Source organism: Pimephales promelas, chromosome 3, assembly GCF_988280905.1.
Source record: "Pimephales promelas chromosome 3, fPimPro1.hap1.1, whole genome shotgun sequence".
Lineage (NCBI taxonomy): Eukaryota > Metazoa > Chordata > Actinopteri > Cypriniformes > Leuciscidae > Pimephales > Pimephales promelas.
The window spans coordinates 26,617,508-26,641,512 of NC_142771.1; the positions used below are offsets into that span (position 1 = coordinate 26,617,508).

General features: G+C 36.6%; 2 protein-coding genes across 3 annotated transcripts in view; both read left to right on the forward strand.

Annotated features, from left to right (window-relative positions):
* The window catches only part of itga3a (integrin, alpha 3a), a 32,921-nt gene extending 10,795 nt beyond the window's left edge, over positions 1–22,126 (forward strand). The window contains exons 3-26 of one of the 2 annotated variants that reach the window (XM_039686579.2): positions 458–555; positions 674–911; positions 1,007–1,102; positions 1,756–1,966; positions 2,063–2,256; positions 2,488–2,576; positions 4,048–4,184; positions 4,375–4,452; positions 4,945–5,012; positions 5,172–5,311; positions 5,418–5,567; positions 5,694–5,791; positions 6,024–6,192; positions 9,697–9,774; positions 10,773–10,852; positions 11,485–11,562; positions 11,789–11,891; positions 13,249–13,425; positions 14,245–14,364; positions 14,534–14,647; positions 19,220–19,315; positions 19,480–19,605; positions 20,124–20,277; positions 20,950–21,089. In XM_039686579.2, coding sequence (XP_039542513.2) covers positions 458–555; positions 674–911; positions 1,007–1,102; positions 1,756–1,966; positions 2,063–2,256; positions 2,488–2,576; positions 4,048–4,184; positions 4,375–4,452; positions 4,945–5,012; positions 5,172–5,311; positions 5,418–5,567; positions 5,694–5,791; positions 6,024–6,192; positions 9,697–9,774; positions 10,773–10,852; positions 11,485–11,562; positions 11,789–11,891; positions 13,249–13,425; positions 14,245–14,364; positions 14,534–14,647; positions 19,220–19,315; positions 19,480–19,605; positions 20,124–20,234 — 2,849 coding nt within the window. In that variant the 3' untranslated portion in view covers positions 20,235–20,277; positions 20,950–21,089. Of the gene's footprint in view, positions 1–457; positions 556–673; positions 912–1,006; positions 1,103–1,755; positions 1,967–2,062; positions 2,257–2,487; positions 2,577–4,047; positions 4,185–4,374; positions 4,453–4,944; positions 5,013–5,171; positions 5,312–5,417; positions 5,568–5,693; positions 5,792–6,023; positions 6,193–9,696; positions 9,775–10,772; positions 10,853–11,484; positions 11,563–11,788; positions 11,892–13,248; positions 13,426–14,244; positions 14,365–14,533; positions 14,648–19,219; positions 19,316–19,479; positions 19,606–20,123; positions 20,278–20,949 lie in introns of both variants that reach the window. The other variant, XM_039686578.2, reaches the window with a different exon arrangement.
* A 280-nt stretch (positions 22,127–22,406) lies between these two features.
* The window catches only part of ca10b (carbonic anhydrase 10 (inactive)b), a 29,679-nt gene continuing 28,080 nt past the window's right edge, over positions 22,407–24,005 (forward strand). Inside the window, exon 1 of the mRNA XM_039687398.2 lies at positions 22,407–22,903. Within this exon, the coding sequence (XP_039543332.1) occupies positions 22,846–22,903 (58 nt within the window). The 5' untranslated portion in view covers positions 22,407–22,845. The remainder of the gene's footprint in view (positions 22,904–24,005) is intronic.

Sequence of the window (24,005 nt, forward strand, 5' to 3'; positions counted from 1 at the left end):
GTTTTTGCGCACAAAAAGTTTTCTCGTCGCTTGATAAAGTTAAGATTGAGCCACTGTAGTCACTTGGACTATTTTAACGATGTCTTTAATAACTTTTCGAGGCCGGCAAGTTTCGATTCCTCAAGAAGCCTATGGACTAGAATGGAGGAGTGATCCAGCTCTCAGATTTCATCAAAAATATCTTAATTTGTGTTCCGAAGATGAACGAAGGTCTTACGGGGTTGGGTTGAGTAAAAAGTGACAGAATTTTCATTTTTGGGTGAACTATCCTTTTAAATATGCATTATTAATTTTCTCCTCTTTTATTTCATTTGTTATCTGTATTATTTTATGTGAAAGGAAATGTGCAATTTAGTACTGTCGTTGTTGGATGAGACTATTTCAAAGTGTGACAGCCATCATGTCTCCGTGTTACTACAGAGAGAACCGATCTGAATAATTGCTTTGTGTTATGCAGATCCTGATGATAAACCAGACCCTAAAAATGATGTCATAGATGGGATGTGGCTTGGTGTGTCGATAGCCAGTCAGAGTCAACCAGGGGGCCGTGTATTGGTGAGTTTCATAGTAAAGACCTGACCCTTCTTAATTGTAATGTTGGCCTCTGGTCTATGAAAAGTCAATCCATTGCTCTTTCCAACTTAACATTAGTATTCACCTCTCTATTTAATAGGCGTGTGGCCATCGTTATATACGGAACTTCGCAACCAACTTTCGCATGATTGGGAAGTGCTTTGTTCGTGGAAATAATTTAGAGTTTAACAAAACAGACTCTCAGTGGCAGTCGTACGATGAGGTGTGTGACCCCAGAGACGATCAGACTAATGAAGGAATGTGTCTGGCTGGAATGTCTGCTGCTGTCACTCAGATGAATATCTTCCTCGGTGCACCTGGATGCTTCAACTGGCAAGGTGAGGAAAATCCTGAAAACAACATTTTTCTTTGTAAATGCAAAATTCCTTTCTTAAATTCCCTTTTATTTATAATCATTTTCTATCATTCGCAGGAAATACATTTTCACAGTGGCATAACCCGGATGACGAGTTTGATAAAGTGAAGAGGAAGCTTGAAAAAGACATTACAAAAGGGAACATTTACACTGGTAAAGCAGTGCCACAAATATCCGTTCAGTTTTTGAAAACAGCAATACATATGTTTTTAAAATATTTTAAATTAAATTTGAATTACATATACGGTATAGATAGATAGATAGATAGATAGATAGATAGATAGATAGATAGATAGATAGATAGATAGATAGATAGATAGATAGATAGATAGATAGATAGATAGATAGATAGATAGATAGATAGATAGATAGATAGATAGATAGATAGATAGATAGAGAGTGTGTCTGTGTGTGTTGCATCAACTGATTGTTCACTGACATTTATCCCAATTATATATATATATATATATATATATATATATATAAATGAAGAGTTCAGATGCAAAAGCCTCTAAATGCCATTTGAAATTTTCTTCTTTAATGATGATTTTTATCAAACTTGTATATTTAAGTTCAGTGATTTCACTTAAATAACAATTAATAGGTAATTATCATTGCCATTTAAGTGAAATCACTGAACTTAAATTTACAAGCTTGATAAAAATGATCATTCTAGAAGAAAATTTCAAATGGCACTTTGAGGCTTTTGCATCTGAACTCTTCACATATACACACACATTTATTTTTTTACAAATATGTAGATATAGAACATGACACTTGGTTATTGTTCACTGATTGCTCTGCAGGTTACTCTGTAGCTGTGGATCGAGATGTACTAAGCAAAGACAAAGACACAGTGGTAACAGGAGCTCCAAGAGACGAAGCCAAAGGATCGGTGATGATGGCTGACTTTTTTAATACTGTTAACAATGGAATAGTCAAAAGAACTATCAGGGGGGAACAAGTAGGATCCTATTTTGGCAACAGTGTTGCTGTTGTGGACCTTAACAATGATGGGTAAAGAAAATTTGTGGGTTTTTGCTCCCTTTTAATTGAGGCCACTAATGAAATGTATGAACTTGACATGGAGGTGTTTTCATGTTATCCATATAGCTGGAAGGATCTGATTGTTGGAGCCCCTTTCTATTTTGACCGGAAAAAAGATGAAGGTGGTGCAGTCTATGTCTATATGAACCAGAACGGGTCTTTTCGTGACAAAGCTGACGTGGTCCTCACTGGACCTAAGGAATCCGCTTTTGGCATGGCTGTTGTTGCTATTGGTGATGTGAACCAGGACGGCTTCCAAGGTAGAATTTTGTCCAAGGTGTTTTTTTTTTTTTCTGTATTTGCTCAGTACAAGTAACATGTATTTAGCTTTTATTAGTTTATTGTTAATGTGCTGGTTATTTGCAATAATTAACTTTTGTGTGAAGTGCTCAGTCAGAGTAACAGTCAAGGACATTTTACTTTGATGCCTTCTTGTGGCATTACTAAGAAGTATTTTAACTAAATTTTGACGCTACTGCTTTCCTTCACAGATTTTGCTGTTGGTGCTCCATATCACAGGACAGGCAGCGTTTCTATATGGATGGGTAGCAACATGGGTATTTCCCAAAATTCAAGTCAGGTGAGATGAGAATTATTTTTATTTAGTCAATTTTTAAATATTGGATTATTTTTACAAGTATTTAACAAGCATGTTTAAAGAGTAAGTTTATAGTTTAGTTTTTAGTACTAAAATCTGAGAGAGAATTAGCATGTTAGAGCTATTAGCATTTTTCTTTCTTTTTTTTTAATAGCTGTTTAGAAGTAAAAGGAAGTCTGTGTTTAGCATTCCTTTAGAAGACTTTTACATTTAGTTCTACAACAAATATTGCAAACAGTTTATACCTCAAATTTTTAAAATTTTACGGACTGGAAGGACTACAACAGTGATTCCCCACATTATTGTGTAGTCATTATTTACAGATTTAGAAAAGTACAATTTTAGGTCACATTAACATTTTGAATGTTCAAAAGTTTGGGGTTGGTAAGATTTAAAAATAAAAATATTTTGGAAAGAAATCGCTCATGCTTGCCAAGGTTACATTTATTAAAGTAAAAACTGTAAAAAAAAAAAAAAAAAAAAATGGTAGCTAATATTGTGAAAGAAAATTGTTATTTTAAAAAAAAATATCAAATGTAATTGTATTCCTGTGATTTCAACGCTGAATCAGCATCATTACTCCAGTCTTCAGCGTCACTTGATCCTGCAGAAATCATTATAACATGTTTGTTTGGTGCCCAAAAATGAAAATTATGTTATTAATGACCCACCCTCATGCCCGTAAGACCTCTGTTCATCTTCAAAACACAATTTAAGATATTTTAGATTTTGTCCGAAAGTTTTCTGTCGCTCCTTTGTAAATGTATTTACATTATACTGTCCTTGTCCAGAAAGCAAATAAAGACATCATCAAAGTAGTCCATGTAACATCAGTGGATTAGTTTGAATGTTTTGAAGCATCGAAAATACATTTTTGTCCAAAAATAACTATGACTTTATTCAGCATTGGATTTTCTTCTGGTTCTGTTGTCAAGCCGCGTTCAGTGACGCTGGTGACGTAAGACGCTGCTGACGTGTTATCCGGTGGGTCCATGTATTCGGGTTCAAATAAATGTGACTTAAAAATGTAAGTCTTCCTCTGTGTCGAAATCCGTAGACATGTTTGCGAAGATTGTTTTGTTTACTCCCTCAGACTGAGAATGAAGCTCGGGCGCACCAGAGAACACGTCAGCAGCTTCTTACATCATCAGCCTCACTGAACGACAACAGAATAATATGTTTTGTGGAAACTGTGATACAATGTTTATTAGATTCTTTGTTGATTAGAATGTTCACATTTTTTTTTACCCATTTTTTTTAGCATACGTTTGGTTATACACTAATTTGGGTCAATCCTGACTATTTGTCTGTGTAATAGGTGTTGTTTACTATATATATATATATATATATATATATATATATATTCATACTGCTTTTAAACTAGACATACTTTAGATGGGACAGGACAGTATATTGCAAATGTCTAACTTTTGCTCCTACATTAATTCCTCAGGTCATTCATGGAAAAGATATCCCAGGTGGTGGATTTCAGACATTTGGCTATTCCATCAGTGGTGGCATGGATGTGGACAGAAACAGTTACCCAGACATAGCGGTCGGATCATTAGATGATCGCGTGGTCTTGCTTAGGTGACTTGATAGTGTAACTGTATTTTTTTCAGTTTAACATATTTTAGTTGTTTAGCATCAAGTTAGTACATAAAGACAGTTAACTATTATATCACAATAGTAAGTTATGGTAAGCAATAAGCATAGTGATTTTTTCTTTCGACTTGGGGTCCTTCGCTCACTGTGTTTTCTTTATCTTCCGCCTACAAAGGGCACGCCCCGTGATTCATCTAAAGAGTACTTTCACTGTGACACCAGAAGTTGTCAACCCTCAAACCTGTGATGCCTGGTAATAAATCCCTAAATGTCTTGCTACAACTTTCACATTTTTTTGGTTTACATGGAAATGAAGGAAGCCTACTACAAAAGTAATTTCCCAAAACACTGGATCAGAATGATTAAGAAATAAGACCTTATTTTAACATGAAATATTGCATTTATTGAATGTTATACAAAATTTTAATAGCTCATAAATCATAGCCCATAAATATTGTTATAGTATTTTACAATCCCATCCAAATGCTAAATACTAATCAAAAAATATTATTGAACAAAGATATATTACATTGATTTTTCTGAAGAATCACCTCTGACTACGCTCAAAAAATAGGTTGTAAATCGAAATCTTTGACATAATGAGAGTAGACCTAAATGTTATATATATTTGCCTAATTTATTCACACCAGCAATCTTAATATTGATTAGTTATTTGATTAACTGTACAGCTCTAGTCAAAAGTGTGGTATTAATGTCAATGTCTGTTTGCCTTTTCCTTATGCAGTATTGAAGCAAAGATCTGTCTCTCCTACACATTCAACACTGGCACTACCAATTCCCAGAAGAGTATTAGTAAGTCCCACATCTCAATTTCTTTGCCTAAATATAAAATGCAAAACCTCTAAATGTTACAGTCATGTGAAATGTATGATTCAGTGCACTGTTTCACATTGTGACTGTCAGAATTAAAATCCGACATAAAGTGTAAGTAAGATCTGTTGTTTTCCTTAGCTTTTCAATATACGGTGGAAGCCGATCAGCTCTCGTCTCGGAACATTCGTGTTCATTTCCTTGACAACAAAGAGGGCAGATACACTGGCAAAATGTCCGTTAATCCGTCTGGAGATTGTCGTTCTCTGAAACTTGAGCTGGTATGATTCAAGGCCATCCTTTGAATTGCCATTTTTATCTGAAGTAAAAGGCTCTAACATATAATTGTTGGAGATTTTATATATTGTCTCTGTATTTAACTCTCAGTCCAAGACGATCCAAGACAAGGTTCATCCGATAGTTTTCTTGCTGAAATTGTCTTTGGAGGAGCCTCTTCCCTCAGGCGGACCGACGTTGGAGGACCTCAGTGCTTTTCCTGTGATCAGCCAAAGCGATGCTCTGACTACCAAAGCTGAGGTACCTTTGACAGCATACTTTGCCTCGCTCAAATGCAAATTATGTATTTTTTTTTTTTTTGGAGATGCCCTTCACCACCTGCTCACATTCTCGCTTATATTCCACCAATGTCATCTTTTTCTTTAGATCCACATACAAAAAGAATGTGGAGCAGATAACAAATGTGAGAGCAACCTTCAGATGACGGCTACATTCACAGATGAGCAGAACACACCGTTCCCCACGTAAGCTCAGTATCATGCTTCCTCTGAAAGGAGAAACAGAGGACATGAATTTATCAACTGAATATCTCCTATCATGCTACAAAGAAAAAATCTACCCAATCTAATCCTTGCTTCCTTTAAATGATGACCCATTTTTGCTCATGAACACTTTTGATCAAATTACCTGAACCGTAAATGGATTGGATTTGCCATAACATCATACTGGTGATGTGAAATGCGCGTGTTTTTACAGGCGGAACGGCGTCCAGATTTTTTACTACACTACTGACGTGAAGAAGTTGAAGTTAATGGTGAATGTGTTCAACATTGAATCACAGGACAGGAAAGCAGAAGATGCTTACAGGGCTCTTCTAAATGTCACCATTCCCTCTTCACTCAGCTACTCCAGCCTGAATCCCAAGGTAAGATCATTAGATGTCCTCAGAAATTACACCTCAGTTTTGTCATAAATGTCACCAATTAGCAGACAGTGGCGTAACTTTGTTATAAAAAGTGGGTGGGACATGTGTATAAATGAATGAATCACGTGACACGTGAATAAAACATAGATCCGACTTTACAACATGTCCAGTGGAATAGGCCTACAGAAAGTCCTGTAAAATTAAACGAATAAAGTGACCTAATAATATAAATAAAAATTATATAAACAAAAATATACATAAAAGTAAATTAACTAGGCTATTAGGCCAGAATTTTGATAACTGATTTTTTGCTGAACGCGCACGATTAAAATTTAAATTGGCTTATAGCCTATCCATTGTACACACAAACTGTTGTACAATTAAACGAATAAATGGGCCTAATAATATAAATAAAGATAAAAAAAATAAGTGTATAAACAAAAATGTAAAAAAATAAAAAATAAAGGCCTACATAAACATTTTAAAAGTAAATTTAAAAAGTAAATTAACTATTAGGCCAACATTTTGATAACTAAACGTTTGCACAGCGCGCACAAATAGCCTAATAAAATTATGCTCATCAATTGTAAGCCTACAAAAAATGCTGTAAAATTAAACGAATCAATGGGCTTTATTATAAATAAAAATATACAGGCTATAGGCCTACTGTAGGCTACATCAACGACAACGTTTTAAAAGTATGCTAAATGAACTATTAGGCCAAAATTCGTATAACTGAACTTTTGCGCAGAGTGCACATAACAATTTAAATGGGTTACATTGTCAAACTTTTAAGAAAGAAAGAAAGAAAGAAAGAAAGAAAGAAAGAAAGAAAGAAAGAAAGAAAGAAAGAAAGAAAGAAAGAAAGAAAGAAAGAAAGAAAGAAAGAAAGAAAGAAAAAGTTCACCTTCAAGAACACACGTTTGGACAATGTCTGAGGCTTCAGACTCATGCGGTTGTTGCGGACGCTCCGTCCTTTAAAAAATGCCCCTCTGCGCTCTGTCCAAGATCCGCCCGCTCGAGCTCCCCGCTCGCTCCCGCTCCACTCCGCCCGCTCACATGCTCTGCACCGGAACGAACAAAAGTCTCCGAAACAGTCTCCGAAACGGATTGAAGCGCGCATGTGAAGACTGTGCGTGAGCCACGAGATACACTGTAACCGCGCCACAGATCGCAGGCGGCAATGAGCACTTTGATCACTTGATTTAAAAAACAACGTATTTCAGGGCTAGATCGCTTCTTTTATTTTACAAACGAACGAAATGACTGGTCTGCCAGTTGGAGATGTTTTATTTATTTCTACTGTTAGCTATCCGTGCCGCGAGAGCCTTTAAAAAGTGGTGGGGACAATATCGACCCTGGCAAAAAGTGGTGGGGACATGTCCCACCCGTCCCACCCGCAAATTACGCCCCTGTTAGCAGACCACAGTCCAGATCCAGACCCGGCATTGATTGATCTAAAACTGTTTATGGCACATTTATGTGATCAACACTTTTCAAACCAGGCCAGGCAAGTGTACCTGTGGTGAAACCACCACACCTGAAAAAGAGACAACATCTGAAGTTAATCAAAGCCTCTCCCTACTCAATTCCATTCCTCCACCCCAACACCCATTGCTATCACGACCACTTGTGCCATACATTTGAGACTGCATGTCTCTTTTATTAATACAACTGTCATGACGACATCAGAATGTCTACACTGGAAGCAAGTATTACATTGTGACACTGACACAACAGAATGCTTAATCTTTTGTTTCTGCCTGTAGGCAATATTTTCAGCAATAATATTGCTCCTTAAAGGGATACTCCACTTTTTTTGGAAATAGGCTCATTTTACAAATTTATTTAGGATTTTAGATTTTTTTTTACAATATACTGCTGCTATGAGTTTGGGCATTTACAAAAAGTATTCTGTGTGTTCACTTTGATTATTTAATTTCATAGCTGTTCAATTTATATTAGCAACTTTTTGTTAAATTAGTTCATGCCTGGTTGCATAAAGCACCTTAAGTGTAATTTTCGCTTAAGATCGTGCTTGGGTTTCCCTTATACTTATAAGGGTGTTGCAGAAAATAACCATTAAGGCCTCGTTTCACAGACAAGGTTTAGATTAGGCCAGGATTAGTCTTACATTGAAGTAGCTTTTATAAACATGCCTTAGAAAAAAATATTATCATCTTGAGACAAAACAATGGCACTGACATATTTTAAGATATGCCAGTAAAACAACTCAAACGTGCTTTTAGTCTGGGACTAGCTTATGCCTTGTCTGTAAAACCAGGGCTATGTGTTACATAAGGGTTTATTAGGTAAATCATCATAAACCCTTTAACTATAAGGCTTGCACAATACCCCTTAAAGGCCAACTGTTCCTTGAAACACGCATTACCATCCAATGTGTTGTTGACACATCGAACAGCTCCTCCCTTTTTTTTTTAATTAGCCAATAAAGTTTTGTTTATCACAGCTTGGCCAGTTTCCTCCCAATCTATAACTGTTTCTCCTCATAATCACCTCCATATCGCTTCATTCTGTGCAGAATTTAAATGGATCCGATACATTATATGGTCTGCGCTGACTCACACATATGATCTGCTCTGTGCTATCGTGTCTTTGGACCGGAGCGGACTGTGTGTGCGCTGCAGCGGTTCATGAGACCCTAGCGTGAAACCAGACTTAATTCGCTCCATTGCATATTTACACTGTCTGCATCATTCCTTATCCCCTATATAGTGCACTATGTGCCATTTACCATGTAGAAAATAGTAAATGTGTGAACAAGTGCCTGATTTTAGCCACAGCATCTTTTATCATTGTTTTTTGGAGCACACTAGCGTATAGATAACAGTAAGGCTAACCTAAACTAAAAGCCGAAACATTTTGATTTCATGGGGACTTTAACTGTCATTTTTCTAAGTATAACATAATATTTGAAAAACCACCTTAAGTGTTACACAGACCAAGCAGGTTTAAACCAAGTCTTCTAACGAGACATGATCGGCTGTTTAAATGGATTTTAATATAGGCTTTTATTCACATATAAACATTGATCTAATTACATGTCAAATATGGTCAACGGAAGCTCAAATCTGTTTTTTGCACATCAAGCAAACACATTTGAGCTTCCAAAACAGCTTTTCTCCATGTATTTCAATGAATGGACAGAAATGATAAGGAAATATTATACATTTCTTTGTGTTTCGTAGTCTCGAGGGATGGCAAGAGAATGAGTAAATTAATACATTTTCATTTCTGTCAGGTTCATTAAGTCAAGAACACACTTGACAATAAATAATAAAATATATTAAAAAAAAGAGAAAATGTTGTTTTAAATTGTAATAATATTTCACAGTATTTCTGTTTTTACTGTATTCCTGATCAAATAATTACATCCTTGGTGAGCATTAGGGACTTCCTTCAAAAACATTACAAAGATACAAATGTATCTTTTGAATAGTAGTGTACATAATTTTTTACAAAGCTCCTGTTTGTGTCTTGCAGAACTTGAATGTTTACTTTTCCTCCGGGGTTCCTTTTCTTCTGTGTACGCTGGGAGACCCCTTTCAAAGAAATCAGAGAGTAAGTACTCATTGTTATCAGTGACTTAACATGCATAGGTTTGAAATGCACTGTTACCCTTGGATTTACAAGTACCGGTAGACATATTGTCGCCATCTCTGTTCTAAATCTGTAATTGCAGTCACTCGTGGAATTATTAACTTTACACGATTTTTACTTAAACACACACAACACGGCACAGCGCGGATGTACGCAATGTTTGAGGAGACTGTGAGTCTGTCAGTCACCGCACCGGTGTGGATACTGCTATTCAGAATCACAGATTATTCTTTTTGGAAGTATGACCAACATAATAATTGTCACCAGAAAATGTCTGAACTAGTAAGAAACATCCACTTTTGTTCTGGTTCTGACATTGCAGTAAATCGTGCTTATTAAATCTAACAATCGTTTATCATATCACGTAAAACTGTGCAAATTATACTTTGATTTCAAATTGTTATTGTTAACAACGTAAGCATTGTGTGACTACATGTCCATCCAATATTATCCCTGTTTTCGCATGGGTACGGTTGCAATCTCTTTTTTTCTGTAGCCACTCCGAAGTCCGAACAAAGTCTTTTGCATTTTACAGCGGGTGAATCTCTAGTTGTCACTGTTGATTGTCATTTGAACCTTTCTGGATCCGCCATCAAATTGATAAGTTTAATTATATCAAGTGCTGTGAGAAAACACTATAAATCTCTTAAACCAACATCCTCACTCGCAATATAGCTTATACTAGCCGAGACTCCTTCTTTATGTGTACAGATGTGACGTAACGACAGAAAGACATGCTCGAATCTCCCGCGGAAATCCACCAGTAACACTGGAATTAAAAACTTTATTACAAGCTTACTACTTTGAATCGAGCTAAGGCAAGCATATAGTTTTGAACACTGGCTGGTTATCTATTTTCTCAAATATGTATTTTGGATCATTTTTAACCCCAAAAAAGCTATGGACTGCAGCTTTAAAAAATGTCTTAATTTTCTTGCGGGCACTTCTGTCTTTTACAGGTTGAGATTGAGATCACCTTTGAAACTACTGGAATCACATTAGACATGCAGGAGATTCAGACTGAATTGCAGCTCTCAACGTATGAGATACCGGCATGATTTTCTTCAGATTCTCAAATAAGATGAACATTTGGGGAGAGATGTTCTGCAGGAAATGAGCTTTCAAAAATCAATATCCCTACTAAAAACACACAATCCTGAAGAGAAATTGTTTATGCTCATACAAACCCTGTGCAAAATCTCTACTCTAAGATGTTTAGCTTTTTTTCAAATTTGAAATTGACCTATTTATTTTAAATAGAATAATTTTTGCACATTATGCTGCTCAAAAGTTTACTTATCCTTTTTATTTAATATTGTATGCTTCATTTTGTGATGGTTTTTACTTGTATGAGTTTATACTTTCAGTCATTATATCACATCAATGTAGTTCTAAATAATAATTAAAAATATTGTATGATCTCTCTGTAAGGAGTTATGTAAAGTTGAGCAGAATTATCTATAGAAAGAATATCATTAACATCCCTACCCGCCCACAGGAAGGTGGATAAACGGGGCCAAATACAGTGATTCACTGCTCAGTTCTGCAGCTTTAAGCACTAACATACGGGCTTATATACATATGAAAGAACAACTATCTGTGAAAGAAGTTTGTTCAAAGGGTATGATTCAGATTTGGACACTAGCTGATGATTTCATCTACACTTCTCAGGCAGAGCGATCAGAAAGATCTACGGCCCCTGCCGAAAGTGCTCACGGTGGAGTACGTCCTACAGCCCATCTTTAATATGTGAGTTACGCATCATTCCTATCCTTAGAGCATTTCACTGGATCTTCACTTCTACCTTACCGCTTTTCAAAGTGATGTCAGAATGACTCATATTGCACTTGAGCATTGCATACAGAATTTTCTTTTTTTTTTTTTTTTTGCCTGACATCAAACTTCAGCAAGAGCTATACAAAAATATTATGAGTGTGCCAAAATAATAATCTGAAAAATTCTATTTTTCTTTTAGCCCTATCTTCAACCTTAAGACAGAATTCAGTGGCAATGTAATTGGAGAATCAGCCATGAAAAGTACCAGTGATATTGGAAGCCCAGTGGAATTCAACTTCACGGCAAGATGCTTTTTACAGTCTAACATTGACTAAGTGGGTGTGATGTGGCATTTTTGGAGTGGGATTTTTGAGAATGTCACTCCAGGTGAAGCTATCTAATACAGTGGAAATAGAAACCAAATAACTGACAAAATGTCTTGTTTGCTGCAAATGCAACTAGTTGGGACATAAACTTAGATTTAGTACTTTAGTACTTTCAAGCACAGATTATCTATGGAAATGTTTTACTTACATTTCACAACCCTAAAGTGGCCAAATAATTATTGCCTTCATTTTGAGCACAAGAACATGATAAGGAGTCTAGCCTCAGAGGAACTGGACTAGGAAGGACAAAACCTCGCTAGTCTCGGCAACCTACTGATTGAGAAAGCACCTTTCGTGTTTTCATTTAAATATGTGCACTATCAGGGTATTTGGAGTGCACTTATTACTGTGGGAATTTTCAGTGTGAACACAATACTAACATTATTTATTCTACAAAATGACAGAATAGTGCATGCCAATTGGGACACACCAATTGTTTGTATCACTCATTCCAGACAAACTGTGCTTGCCATATCTGTGGCATGATGTGACCCCTTTTGGCCGTACTGCTTTTTGTACTGGGATTTTTGGAGCAATGAGATTTCACACTAGGCGGAGCTACTTCGAATGATAAAATGTCTTGGTTGCTGCAGACACAACCAGTTGTCAGTGTCACATGATCCTTTAGAAATCATTCTAGTATGCTGATTTGGTTCTCAAGTATTATTAGTGCTAAATTGTTAACGTAAAAAAAAGAAAAAACATGGTGGGGATGGCGCAGTGGATAAGACGCATGCCTTTGCTGTGAGGGACCCGAGTTCGAATCCACTGTGAGACACCAATGTGTCCCTGAGCAAGACACTTAACCCCCAGTTGCTCCAGAGGTGTGCGACCTCTGACATATATAGCAATTGTAAGTCGCTTTGGATAAAAGCGTCAGCTAAATGAATAAATGTAAAATGTAATGTGAATGTAAAACTTCTTTGAGCACCAAATCATCATATTAGAATGATTTCTAAAGGATCATGTCACATGTAACACCGAAGACTGGTGTAATGAATTCTAAAAATGCTGCTTTGCCATCAAAGGAATAAATTACATTTTAAAATCTATTAAATTAGAACACAGATCCTATTGCAATATTATTTCACAATGTTACTGTTTTTACTGTATTTGTAATAAAAGAAGTGCAGCCTTGTTGAGCGTTATATTAGTGACTTATTTAAAAAGCATTAAAATACGTAATTATTCCAAACTTTTAAACAAGTTGTTTCCTAGACAGTTTACAACTACTATAAATAGTTTCTACTTGTGTTTATTCCTTTGTCTGCAGGTGGACCTTTCTGGTAAACCTCTGGGAAATCTGGGGTTTCTGGAAGTGATCTTTCAGTGGCCTTATGCCTTGACTAATCAGAAGTGGCTGCTTTACCTGTCAGAGATTCAGATGACAGGAACGTCCAAGCCCTTCTGTGTTCCTGAAAAAAACCTCGTAAACCCCCTTAATCTCTCAGTAAGTGATTAGATGTATGTGTGTCACCATCACTGATTATTTTTCTGCAATACGCAATTGATGACTGAGAAGTTTAGTAGTGTTCAGCCAGTTGAATCCCACAGAGAATCAGCCGAGGAAATCATGCTGGGACTGGGACCTCCTCCTTTCCCAAAACTATATTACCCAGAGTTCTCACTGCAATCTCACTTAATGTACAAAGCCGTGTGGGATTTATTTTCAAAAAGTCCATCTCCTAATATAAAACAGAGGGCGGTTTGTGGACTATCTATCTCTCCGTGCCTATAAATCAGTTGGACATGGATTTATTTGCTGAAAATCTAGACCTCCTAAGCACAAGAACTCAAGAGAGAATATCAAGCCAAACAGCTCAATCAAATATTCCAATTCAACATGATGCATGATCATTAACATGAGATAGAATTATGTAATGTGTTGAAACATAATCCAACATAGCACATCAGTGACGTATTTTTGTAGGCCAACCCAGAAATTAGCATCACCCTGGTTGCCCTCCGCAAAAACCTATGGATTATAGTCTAAACCGCAGGCGATAAATGAACGACAACAACTATGACTTCAACGTCGCCACCATTAAGGTTCTGACTCTTTCAGGCTAAGGGAATAAAACGATTTCAGACATTTAATAAACAAAAAAAACGCTGACTTTGGGACGATGGCATTTAAAGTACTATAATGCTAACATGTTTCTAGGTTTTGGCCTACAAAATTACGTCATTCCTTCAGCACTCTGTTGTCATGCACTTACTATATGATGTTGCTGTTAATGTGATGGACGTGTTACCTCCTGTGGATTAGGTGTCAGAGCGCAAGTCTGGGAGGAGGAAAAGAGATGAGGACTCCTTGGAGTCTGAACCTACTGAACCGCAGACCTCACCGAATCTGCAGGCCGTCCAGGCGAAACAGCATGTCATCCTTGTGAGTATATCCATCTCCTTCAACCATTGTTTTGTTGCTAAGCAACTGGATGATTCTAGCATGTCATGTCTCCTCTGATACTTTGCATGATGTAGTATGCTACAGAGACCAGACACAGGCAAAATTAAGAGTGTTTTGCCTGTCACTGCTTATTCTCTCTCAACATCAGGACTGTACCAAAGGATCTGCCCTCTGTCAGAGATTCAGCTGCCCCTTGCTTGGCATGAACACCTCGGCCAAAATCATTGTCAGAGCGCGCCTATGGAATGGCACAATGCTTGAGGTCAGAGCTCCATTTTCATTTGAAACTTCACCTGCTCATCTCATTACTGCAGACTTGTCGCATACCAGACTCTCAAGGACAAATCCCACACTTGCTTTGTGGCATTGTTTATCAAGTAATATAAGTGGATTCATTTGTTACACCAGGTCCAGTCCTTCAGAATACACCATATACTTTAGCTTAAAGTTGAAACAGTTGCTCCAAGTATTTGGACCCTTTAAACAGACCTAAAACCCACATTAGAAACATCAAACAAAAGTGGCATCTGCAAACAAGTGATGCTAGACTTTTTCTCTGAACCCCATTGACTTCAACAGAGAAATAGAAGTCTAGAACAAGTCAATTAGAAGCGCTCACTTCCTGATGGCTGAGCGCACTATGCAGGCTCACACTGAGCTGGATGATGTAGATGTGACGTGAGCAAACTGTCTCACAGTTACGTCAACCCAGAAATTTAATCCCTGAATCATTCCTTTCCGAATCTTGCAGAGACCGAGGGCCCTATCTTTCACCCGGCGCGTGTTGTGAAACTGATTATGTTTTTGTTTCAGTTTTTTAAATTTGCAGGTGTTTTTTTGTTTCTATTTGCATGTGTTTGCTTCAGTTGCAGCCCGTTGAGCTCTCTTGGCCAACGTTGTCAAGTACTTGGGTCAAGTACTTAACTTTGGAAATGTTCCACTAACATTGCACAACCATAAAGTGGGCAAATCATTTTTGCCTTAAATTTGACAAAATTCTTATGTGAATTATTTATGTTTATTTATACATACACACACATACATACACTACTATTCAGAAAAATATTTTAATAAGCCAAGGCGCAGACTAACTGTGAAGGGGATTTTATTAACAAGACTGTAGACAGGGCACAACAAGGAGAGTGAAGTGTGAAACAGTTAGAAGAGTTGGGCTGACAACACAATGACTGGCAAGGAAGATGACCATTGAAACCAGTCCTGGGTGACAATTGGCTTGAAGGGCGGAGAAGAAGAGGCAGCACCAGGTGGAATGATGGGGAGGAAGATGGGGAGGAAGTTCTGTTGTGTGTTCCATCTGGTTTGGTGGACCCAAATTTGTTTTTAAGTTCTGCAATCCTTTGTAAAAGTCTCTGGCAGTTAGTGTAGCAAGTAGATTCCAGAAGAGGCATTTTCTCTTATCCTTTAGAATGTAGGCAGTTGTGTTTGCCCCAGAATGTATGATCTGAGAAAATAATTCTGCGTTTGAGTACTGTGCTGATTTTCTGAAGTAAAAATTAGGTGATAAAAGGAAAATATAAAAATATAAAAGCGATGGAGCGATTAAAAAAATATAAAAGCGATAGAGCAAAGCGCGGAGCAGTAAGCAAGAGCGTCTGAAGACTAGCTGAGCAGGAAGCTTCTCCTAAGAAAAACTCAAATAAACAAAGAGACAGTATTTTTCGATGTGGAAAAGGCATATTGATAAGTTATGGAAGGAAGGATTGCTAATTAAACTGAATCTAATGGGTGTTGGATCAAATGGCAAAAGATACAGGGTTTATGATAAAGAGTTTGGCGCAAATGTGGTGAGCGTATCAGACCTATCCTATGGGAATTAGAAACACCATGTGTAGATTTAGAGCAACTTATTAAACGTAATAATAAAAATGCTGATTTAAATAGTGTATATTATAGTTACAAGGAATGTAAGTATAAGGAAAGTATTCAGATTTTTACAGATGGGCCAAAGGATATGCAAAGAGAGGCAACAGGGTCTGCAGCTGTTATTCCTAGATAGAAGGTGGAAATTAGTAAGATCATCGGATTGTCTGAGTGTATTTGCGGTTGAAATGTTTGCCATATTGATGGCATTGGAATGGACAGAACAAAGTAGTGATAAAGAAATATTGGTAACACTTTACGGTAAGGGTACATGAATTATCATGAATTCATGTATAAGTTAATGCATGAATTATGCATTCATTCATGCATTAATATCTCATGAATCATCAGGAACTAACACAAGTTCAACATTTTTCATTCATGACTTCATGAATGAACAACTCCTTAATTAAAACATTAACTAAGATGAGCACATCATCATGAATTATGATTTATTACGCATGATCATGATGTTTTCTTTGTTCACATTTATGCCACCTTTCAATAGCACATTGTTCATCGGTGTTTCAAAGGACCTAGTCACCACTTTAGTTAAGGGGCCACACACATGATGAAGTCATTAATCAATAGATTAATGCTTAGTTAATGATGACTTCTGTATTTGATTTACAGAATGTGTGTGCTATGAGCTGTGATTGGTCTATTATGGTGTCTGTCCAATAGTCATCATTAACTAAGCATTAATCTATTAATGACTTCATCATGTGTGTGGCCCCTTAACTAAAGTGGTGACTAGGTCACTGACCTAGACAAAGAACAAAGAAAACATCATGATCATGCGTAATAAATCATAATTCATGGTGATGTGCATATCTTAGTTAATGTTTTAATTAGGGTGTTGTTCATTCATGAAGTCATGAATGAAAAACGTTGAACTTGTGTTAGTTCCTGATGATTCATGAGAAATAATGCATGAATGAATGCATAATTCATGCATTCATTTATACACGAATTCATGATAGTTCATGTACCCTTACCGTAAAGTGTTAATATGTAGTGACTCTGTATCAACTTTAGTAAGCATGAAGACATATTTATGTGGGTCCCTGCACACTTGGTAATTCAGGAAGTAATTCATGGTAATTCAATGAGCAAGCAGATAAAGTGTTGAAGTCAATATTAAATTATCAAAATCAGAGGGGAAAGCATGGTGTGGAGAAGTGTAAATCAACAATGGCAAGAAAGTTGGGATAATGCAACAAAAGGGAGACATTTATTTGAAATTCAAAGAAAAGTAGGTATATCAAGTAGGGGAGCAAAGAGAAAAGAGCAGGTGATAATAAGTAGGTTGAGAATTGGGTATAGTCCAATAGCACAGTGCAGGAAATTTAATCAAGAAAGACAAGAAATTATAACACAGTTAAACAAATATAGAAAGGGTAGATAATACAGTAAAACATTTATTGGAATATATAGAGAGTGTGGAGGGTAGGAAATGGTTATTTGTTTTTTTGAGGGGGGCTGGATTAGACAGGAGTTCGCGGGCAATCGGGGGGACGTGGAGGCATAAAGTCAAGGGAGAAGAATCATAGAAAGTCATAAAGTTGCTCCTGCTGCTGCTCATGGACAGCTAATACTCTCCGTCTCTGCAAGATTCAGAAGGGAATGATTCAGATTCAACTGTGAGGCAGGTTGCTCACGTCACATCTACGTCATCAAGCTCAGTTTAAGCCTGCGCAGTGCTTCTAATTGACTTCACTTTTCTCTGTTGAAGTCTATGGGGTCGCTGTCCATTTCTTTTACTGTCTATGGTTTCAGTAGGCGCCGTGTGAGACCTGTCAGGACTTGCAGTTTTGTTATTTCTCCTCGTAAAATGCTTAGAACATGCTGATTTGTGTGCACAATCATATTTTTTTGTGTTCAAGTTTTTTTTTCTGCAGAATTATATTTTATGGCTACCACTGCTGTAATTCACTTTATGCACTTTATTTAATGCCATAAAACACAATGCTTATGAATTATTGCTTGAATTAGTAAGAAAAAAAAAAACTTTTAACCCCTGGCCCAATTTAACCCCTACACGTGTGTTTGTGTGTGTGAGTGTGTGTGTGTATATGCTGGAAATTAATATTCTCGATATAATAAAGAATGAAAAAGAGAAATTTTAATAGAACAACGATATTTTATAACATTTTAAAGGTCTCTACTGTCACTTATGAACAATTTAATGTGTCATTGCTGATTACTCGCTTTATATATATATACATATTTATGTTATGTATATACTGTTAATTATACTACAAGATTAACATTATAATATCAACCTTGATGATCAGACATTTCTAACTACACTTTCAAATGCTTTTTGGTATGTACAATTTTAAAATGCAATTATGATCTACAGTGTGAAATACATTGAATAATGTTAAAATGACTTATTTGCATTCATTTTACCGACACTTTAATATTTACCAGATGTTACTGCACAGTGCTGCATTTCCTAAAAGGAAATCATTGGCCTAAGTAGATTGCAGAAACAAGACTTTTGGGAAACGCAGCCCTGTAAGGGGTTTTAACATGAACTGTTCCTGGATCCTCTCCAGCACTGCACATTTTGGATGTGTCCTCTATTTAATCCAGATTAATTAAGTCACCAGCTGATTAGTAGACCACTCCATGACCTGAGCTGAGTGTGTCCAACATGTGTGATGATGGGAAAATCAGATCATTTTACAGAGTCTCTCATTCAGCCAAATGAACTAATCTTTATTCAAGTCACCGATTCACTCATTTGAATAGAGTAAAAATGTTCTATTTTGCACAATTATTGGATAATCACATGCACAATCTTTGATCATATTCCAATTTAAGAAACCATTATGGAAATCATTCCCCATGCTGGGGAAGCTCCAGGAAGGGTTTGAAAACCCTTACTTTATGTGATGCTCATTCTGAAGTCCTGAAAATAACATTTGTGCTGCTCTGTTTACAGGAATACAATGCTGTAAGAGTACGTGTGTTTGGTAGTGCCACACTGAGTCTAAAGACAGACAAACAAACCATCAAGATGAGCCATTACACCCGCGAGGTACAAACATCTACAAGTTTCCTCTTCTATCGGGAACTCTCTCTTGCATACATTTAGCATAAGTGAGGGAAAATCAAATAATTATTAAAATGAGGCAAATTTTCCTGTATACGTTTTCTGGTGCATTAGAGATTAATGACAGTAAACATCTTTTCTCTGTTTAGTTTACAGTAGATATAGACCCCGCAGGGTCAGAAGAGCTTCCGTATGAAATGCCTCTGTGGATAATCATTGTGTCTGTGCTGGCTGGAGTGATTCTGCTGGGCCTGATTGTCATTTTTCTGTGGAAGGTGAGAAACTTTTTGTAAAACTTGTAATCATTTTGTAAGTCTTCTCACATCTACACATTACTCTGGTTGGAGTCACACAAACAACAACTTTATTTTATCGCATTGTGCTTTAACGCCAGAAACAAGTGTGAAGTTTGTTTTTAACTCCACCTTGAGAGGAGCAGCAACACATATTAATCATCCAACATTTTTGGTGCCTATAAACTCATAAGTAAAATGTTACACACAAAATCTATAGGGAAAAAAAATATAGAAAATATTCATTTAACCACATTATATTGTGAAAGTATGTGTATGTTCTTGTTAAATAGAATATCTGTTTTCAGCATAAATGATTTTTTGTACACATTTTTACAGTGTTTTGCAGTCAAATTTCATGTATTCTATTTTCTACTTTGAACATTTTTACCGTGAAGTAGATAAAGCTTGATATATACCAGAAGAGCACAGTTGATTCAAGCCTAGGTCACATGACTTGTGCTTTGTTTGATTGCTCATATCTGAATCCTGTTCCCCAGTGTGGTTTCTTCAAGAGAGCCAACACCAGAGAGCTTTATGAGGCCAAGGCCCAGAAAGCAGAAATGAAAACACAGCCATCAGAAAATGATCGCCTTACAGAGGAGGACTGAGGTTCCCTGGCCTTTGTGGGCCTCTGACACAAATAGCAAGTTTGTAGGTGTCACAGCCAACGGCTCTGCTCGGCTTGATTAACTATAATGTATTCCATGGAAGCTCCACTAATACTGTCTTTCCTCTTCCCCTTTGAGACACAACTCTTCCCTCGTCTGTTTTTGACTCTCATCATTGCTCTCAAAAACACTAGAGGTTGTTTTGTTTTTTTCCTGAAACAAATTGATATGTGAGGCTCTTTGTTATGTCCTCGGGCTTGGGATGCTGCTATCTTGGAGATAGAATGATGTCTTAACATGAACTGTATATTGCTTTAATCCAACTTCAAAACGCCTTTTCTTGCATTGACATGACTAATAACTTCTGCGTTACCACATTGTTTTCTTTTTTGCCGTTTGAGGGCTTGCTTTCAACTGAGGCAACAAATTCCTTCTGATCCCATCTTCTCTTACAGATAACAAGCTTTCCTTTCCTATTCACAATCTGCTGCTGAATTTATCACACATTTTTACAGACTCTTAATGTCATAATAATTTGCTCTCTTCATAATTTCACTTGAATTTACAGAATGCTTTCTCTCAGTTGCTATATAATGTTAATCTTGTAATCTACTTCAGTCAATCTTAGATTTCTTAAAGCTTCTCTGAATGCGTGCATGCTCTGGTAAGATGTTCGCCTTGCTCACAATGCTCTTTTTCTTATGTCTTCTTGCAGAGTGGCTTTTTTAAGCGGGCTGCCTACTTCCGAACTATGCCCAAATACCAAGGCGTGAAGATTTGTAAGAAGGAACAGTACCAGGTAAACCAGGGCTTTTTGGTTGTGGATTCAATGAACAAGAAGAAACACTGGATCACAAACTGGACTGAAAAGAAACAGTACTACTGATGAGTGCACTCTCAAACTGTCTCTTCTAGACAGTGAAAAGTGAAACGTTTACAGACGTTTATTATCCAAATCAACGCAACTCTACCTGATTTTATTGGAACTTCATCCGGATATCTGATAGGCCTACAATTGAAGATGTTCATTTAAAACTGCCTGATGAATTGGTTATACAGAAGACTGTGTGTGAGATTCATGTTTTGATGTTTATTTTATTACTGTTTTTCTACTGAATACATGTATGCTGGAGGGCTCAACAAGAAGGGTTTTCTGGCTGGTTTAGCAGTTCAGATTTTTCCCCACCACAAATGAAAGATACGTTTTGACAAAAAGATAACAATGTTTTTATTGTTGTTTTTTACATTTGTCACTAAGATCATATAGAATACAGAAAACCAAACCTTTAAACATCAATGAATGTGAATGTAAATTCAGTGTAAGTGTGAACTTACTGTTGAACTGTGTATTTTGATTTTCATTCTTATTATCTGTGTGAGGATTTTATTATGTGCCCTGACTGAAAATAGCATTTTCTCTTCAGGTTTTCGATATAGTGCTAAAATCTGTTCCCCAGTCATGACTCACTATTTCATCCTTCTCATTCGGTTCTTGCTTTATATATTTTTATCTTGCATCAGGTCACGTTTTTGTGAAACAGTGAAAAAAAAAAAAAAAAAAAAAAACATGAACAGCTACCGAATGAGAATCGTTATACACGAAACCGTAAACACACAAGAATATTCATCGCCTATGCAATTGGGACGAGATCTAATCTCAAATTCAGCCAGTTTTAGCTCTTCTCTGGGGTGATGCGCCTTAGCCTATATGTTCCATGTTCTGATTCTTGTTAGGGAATTTCATTGTCATATTTTAGATATTGTGTTGTGGGTCTTTATGATGTAAATGTGGCAATTAAATTTTTATAAAAAAGATTTTGTGGATGTTTTTTTAACCGTGATATATTTATGTTTTAAACGTTTTAATAAATACAGTACGTTGATTACAAATACAGATTTGTTTACATGTATATCTTAAACGTTAATTTATTGAAAATAAGCCCTGAACTCTCGTGTCAACGGGCCTGCAATCTACACAGGTAAAGTTTTTTTTTTTTAGTCGTGTGGATTAATTAGCCTAGCTCTCACATCTGCGTTATAAATAAAGTGTAACCATGTTTTTTCTTTAATACGCGCTCGTGTTGCTAATTTTGTAAGTAATGAACAGGAATGTGATCATTTCTAATCCTGTTAAGCCTCACACTACCAGGAAAGTAATTGCATTAGAGTTTGAATAGATGTCAAAACTAACCGCATTCTCAAGCGAGCGTCACGGGAGCGCGAGCCCCGCCTGCAGGGGGATTAGCACGCGCTAAACCTCAGATCCGCGCGCTCTGTCAGGTAACGCCGCAAACACCATCCACGACTAACCTAACAGCACAAACAAGGATAAATAAAGATATTGGGTTGGTATAATTTGGTTTTTATGATAGCAGGCGAGAGGTCGGTGTATGGACTTTCAAGTTTCTACGCTGTGAACTGTCAAGTGATCTATCGTTTAGTAAATTTCATAGTAAATCTGCGCGGTGGGTCGCATCTTTTGGAGAGGACGATGCTCATCATATTTGAGAGTGACGGGAGCGCGCGAGTCAGCTTCGCTCGCGGGGAATGACGCTTCAGACTTTGACCAAGTGTTATCAAGTTAATTATTACCTGATGGACTAAATGAAGAATGCCGCACGTTTGGGAGTTCATTCTGATTCTCAACGTTAATGTCATCTTTGTAGAAGGTAAACTGTTCACATATGAAAACTCACTCTCATGATGCTTAAGATGCTGGAAGCTCTGTTGTTAAGACTAGAAGAATTTTCATTATGCTGGCAATGCTTTAACATCCACAGCTACATAATTATTACATTGAATGTGTCCTTTTTTCTTTTTCTCACAAAATGCTGAATTTTTACTGACTGTCCGTCCTGCTGAAGAAAAAAAAAATTCTGAAGCCTGACTAAAGATGCTAGTTTGGTTTAAGCAGGCTTTAGCTAAGATGGTCTTCCAGCCAAATCATGATGGTTTATGTTGGTCTACCTTCTAAAACCAGTAGGCTAGAACAGTTTGGACCAAACTGTGAGACCAGATGTGAAACCAGATAGGCTGGTTTTAGCTTGTGTTTTTTGTTGTTGTTGTTTGTTAGTTTTTTTCCAACAAGGTCGTCATCTCAAAAATGAAAATATTTTAAATAGAACAGCAGGGATTTGGAGGGGATAAAATTGCTTCCCAAAAATGTAATTTCCTGCATAGCTATATTTTCTTGTATTCCTTGCTAAAAAAAAAAACCCACCAACATCAACAAAATAGGTTTTGAGAAAAGAATGACCAGGGATTTGAAGAATCAGATTAAGATAGTTTGCTGGATTTTAATGTGGTTTAAAATGGCTTCCCAGCCTAGCCGAGTTGGTCTTCAAGTGGTCCAGGTGATCTGCCAGGCTAATCAGCTAAAAAGTGTCAAAACCTTTTTAAAAATCACCCAACAGATATGTTTGATATCCTTTATCAAATGTGATCTTATATATCTTTTCAGATGTCTTTTCTCAAATGGGATTTTTCTGTTATGAGTAAAAACATATTATTGTTATATTAAACACTACACTGATAAAAATAATCTGCTTGATTTACTTAAAAAATATAATGAATTTTTTTGCATAACTTTATTACGTAGATCCAACAAGACAAGTCTTTGTTGAAACTACTTAATTTTTCTGTTTGTTGAAATAGAATTTTCACATAAAGTTAACTTAATTTTAGTATTGCTGTAGTAATTTATTTATGTGTGTGATCTACATAACTTTAAGAGTTCTGAATGAGTAATTTTGATTGAATCCAACAAGCTTT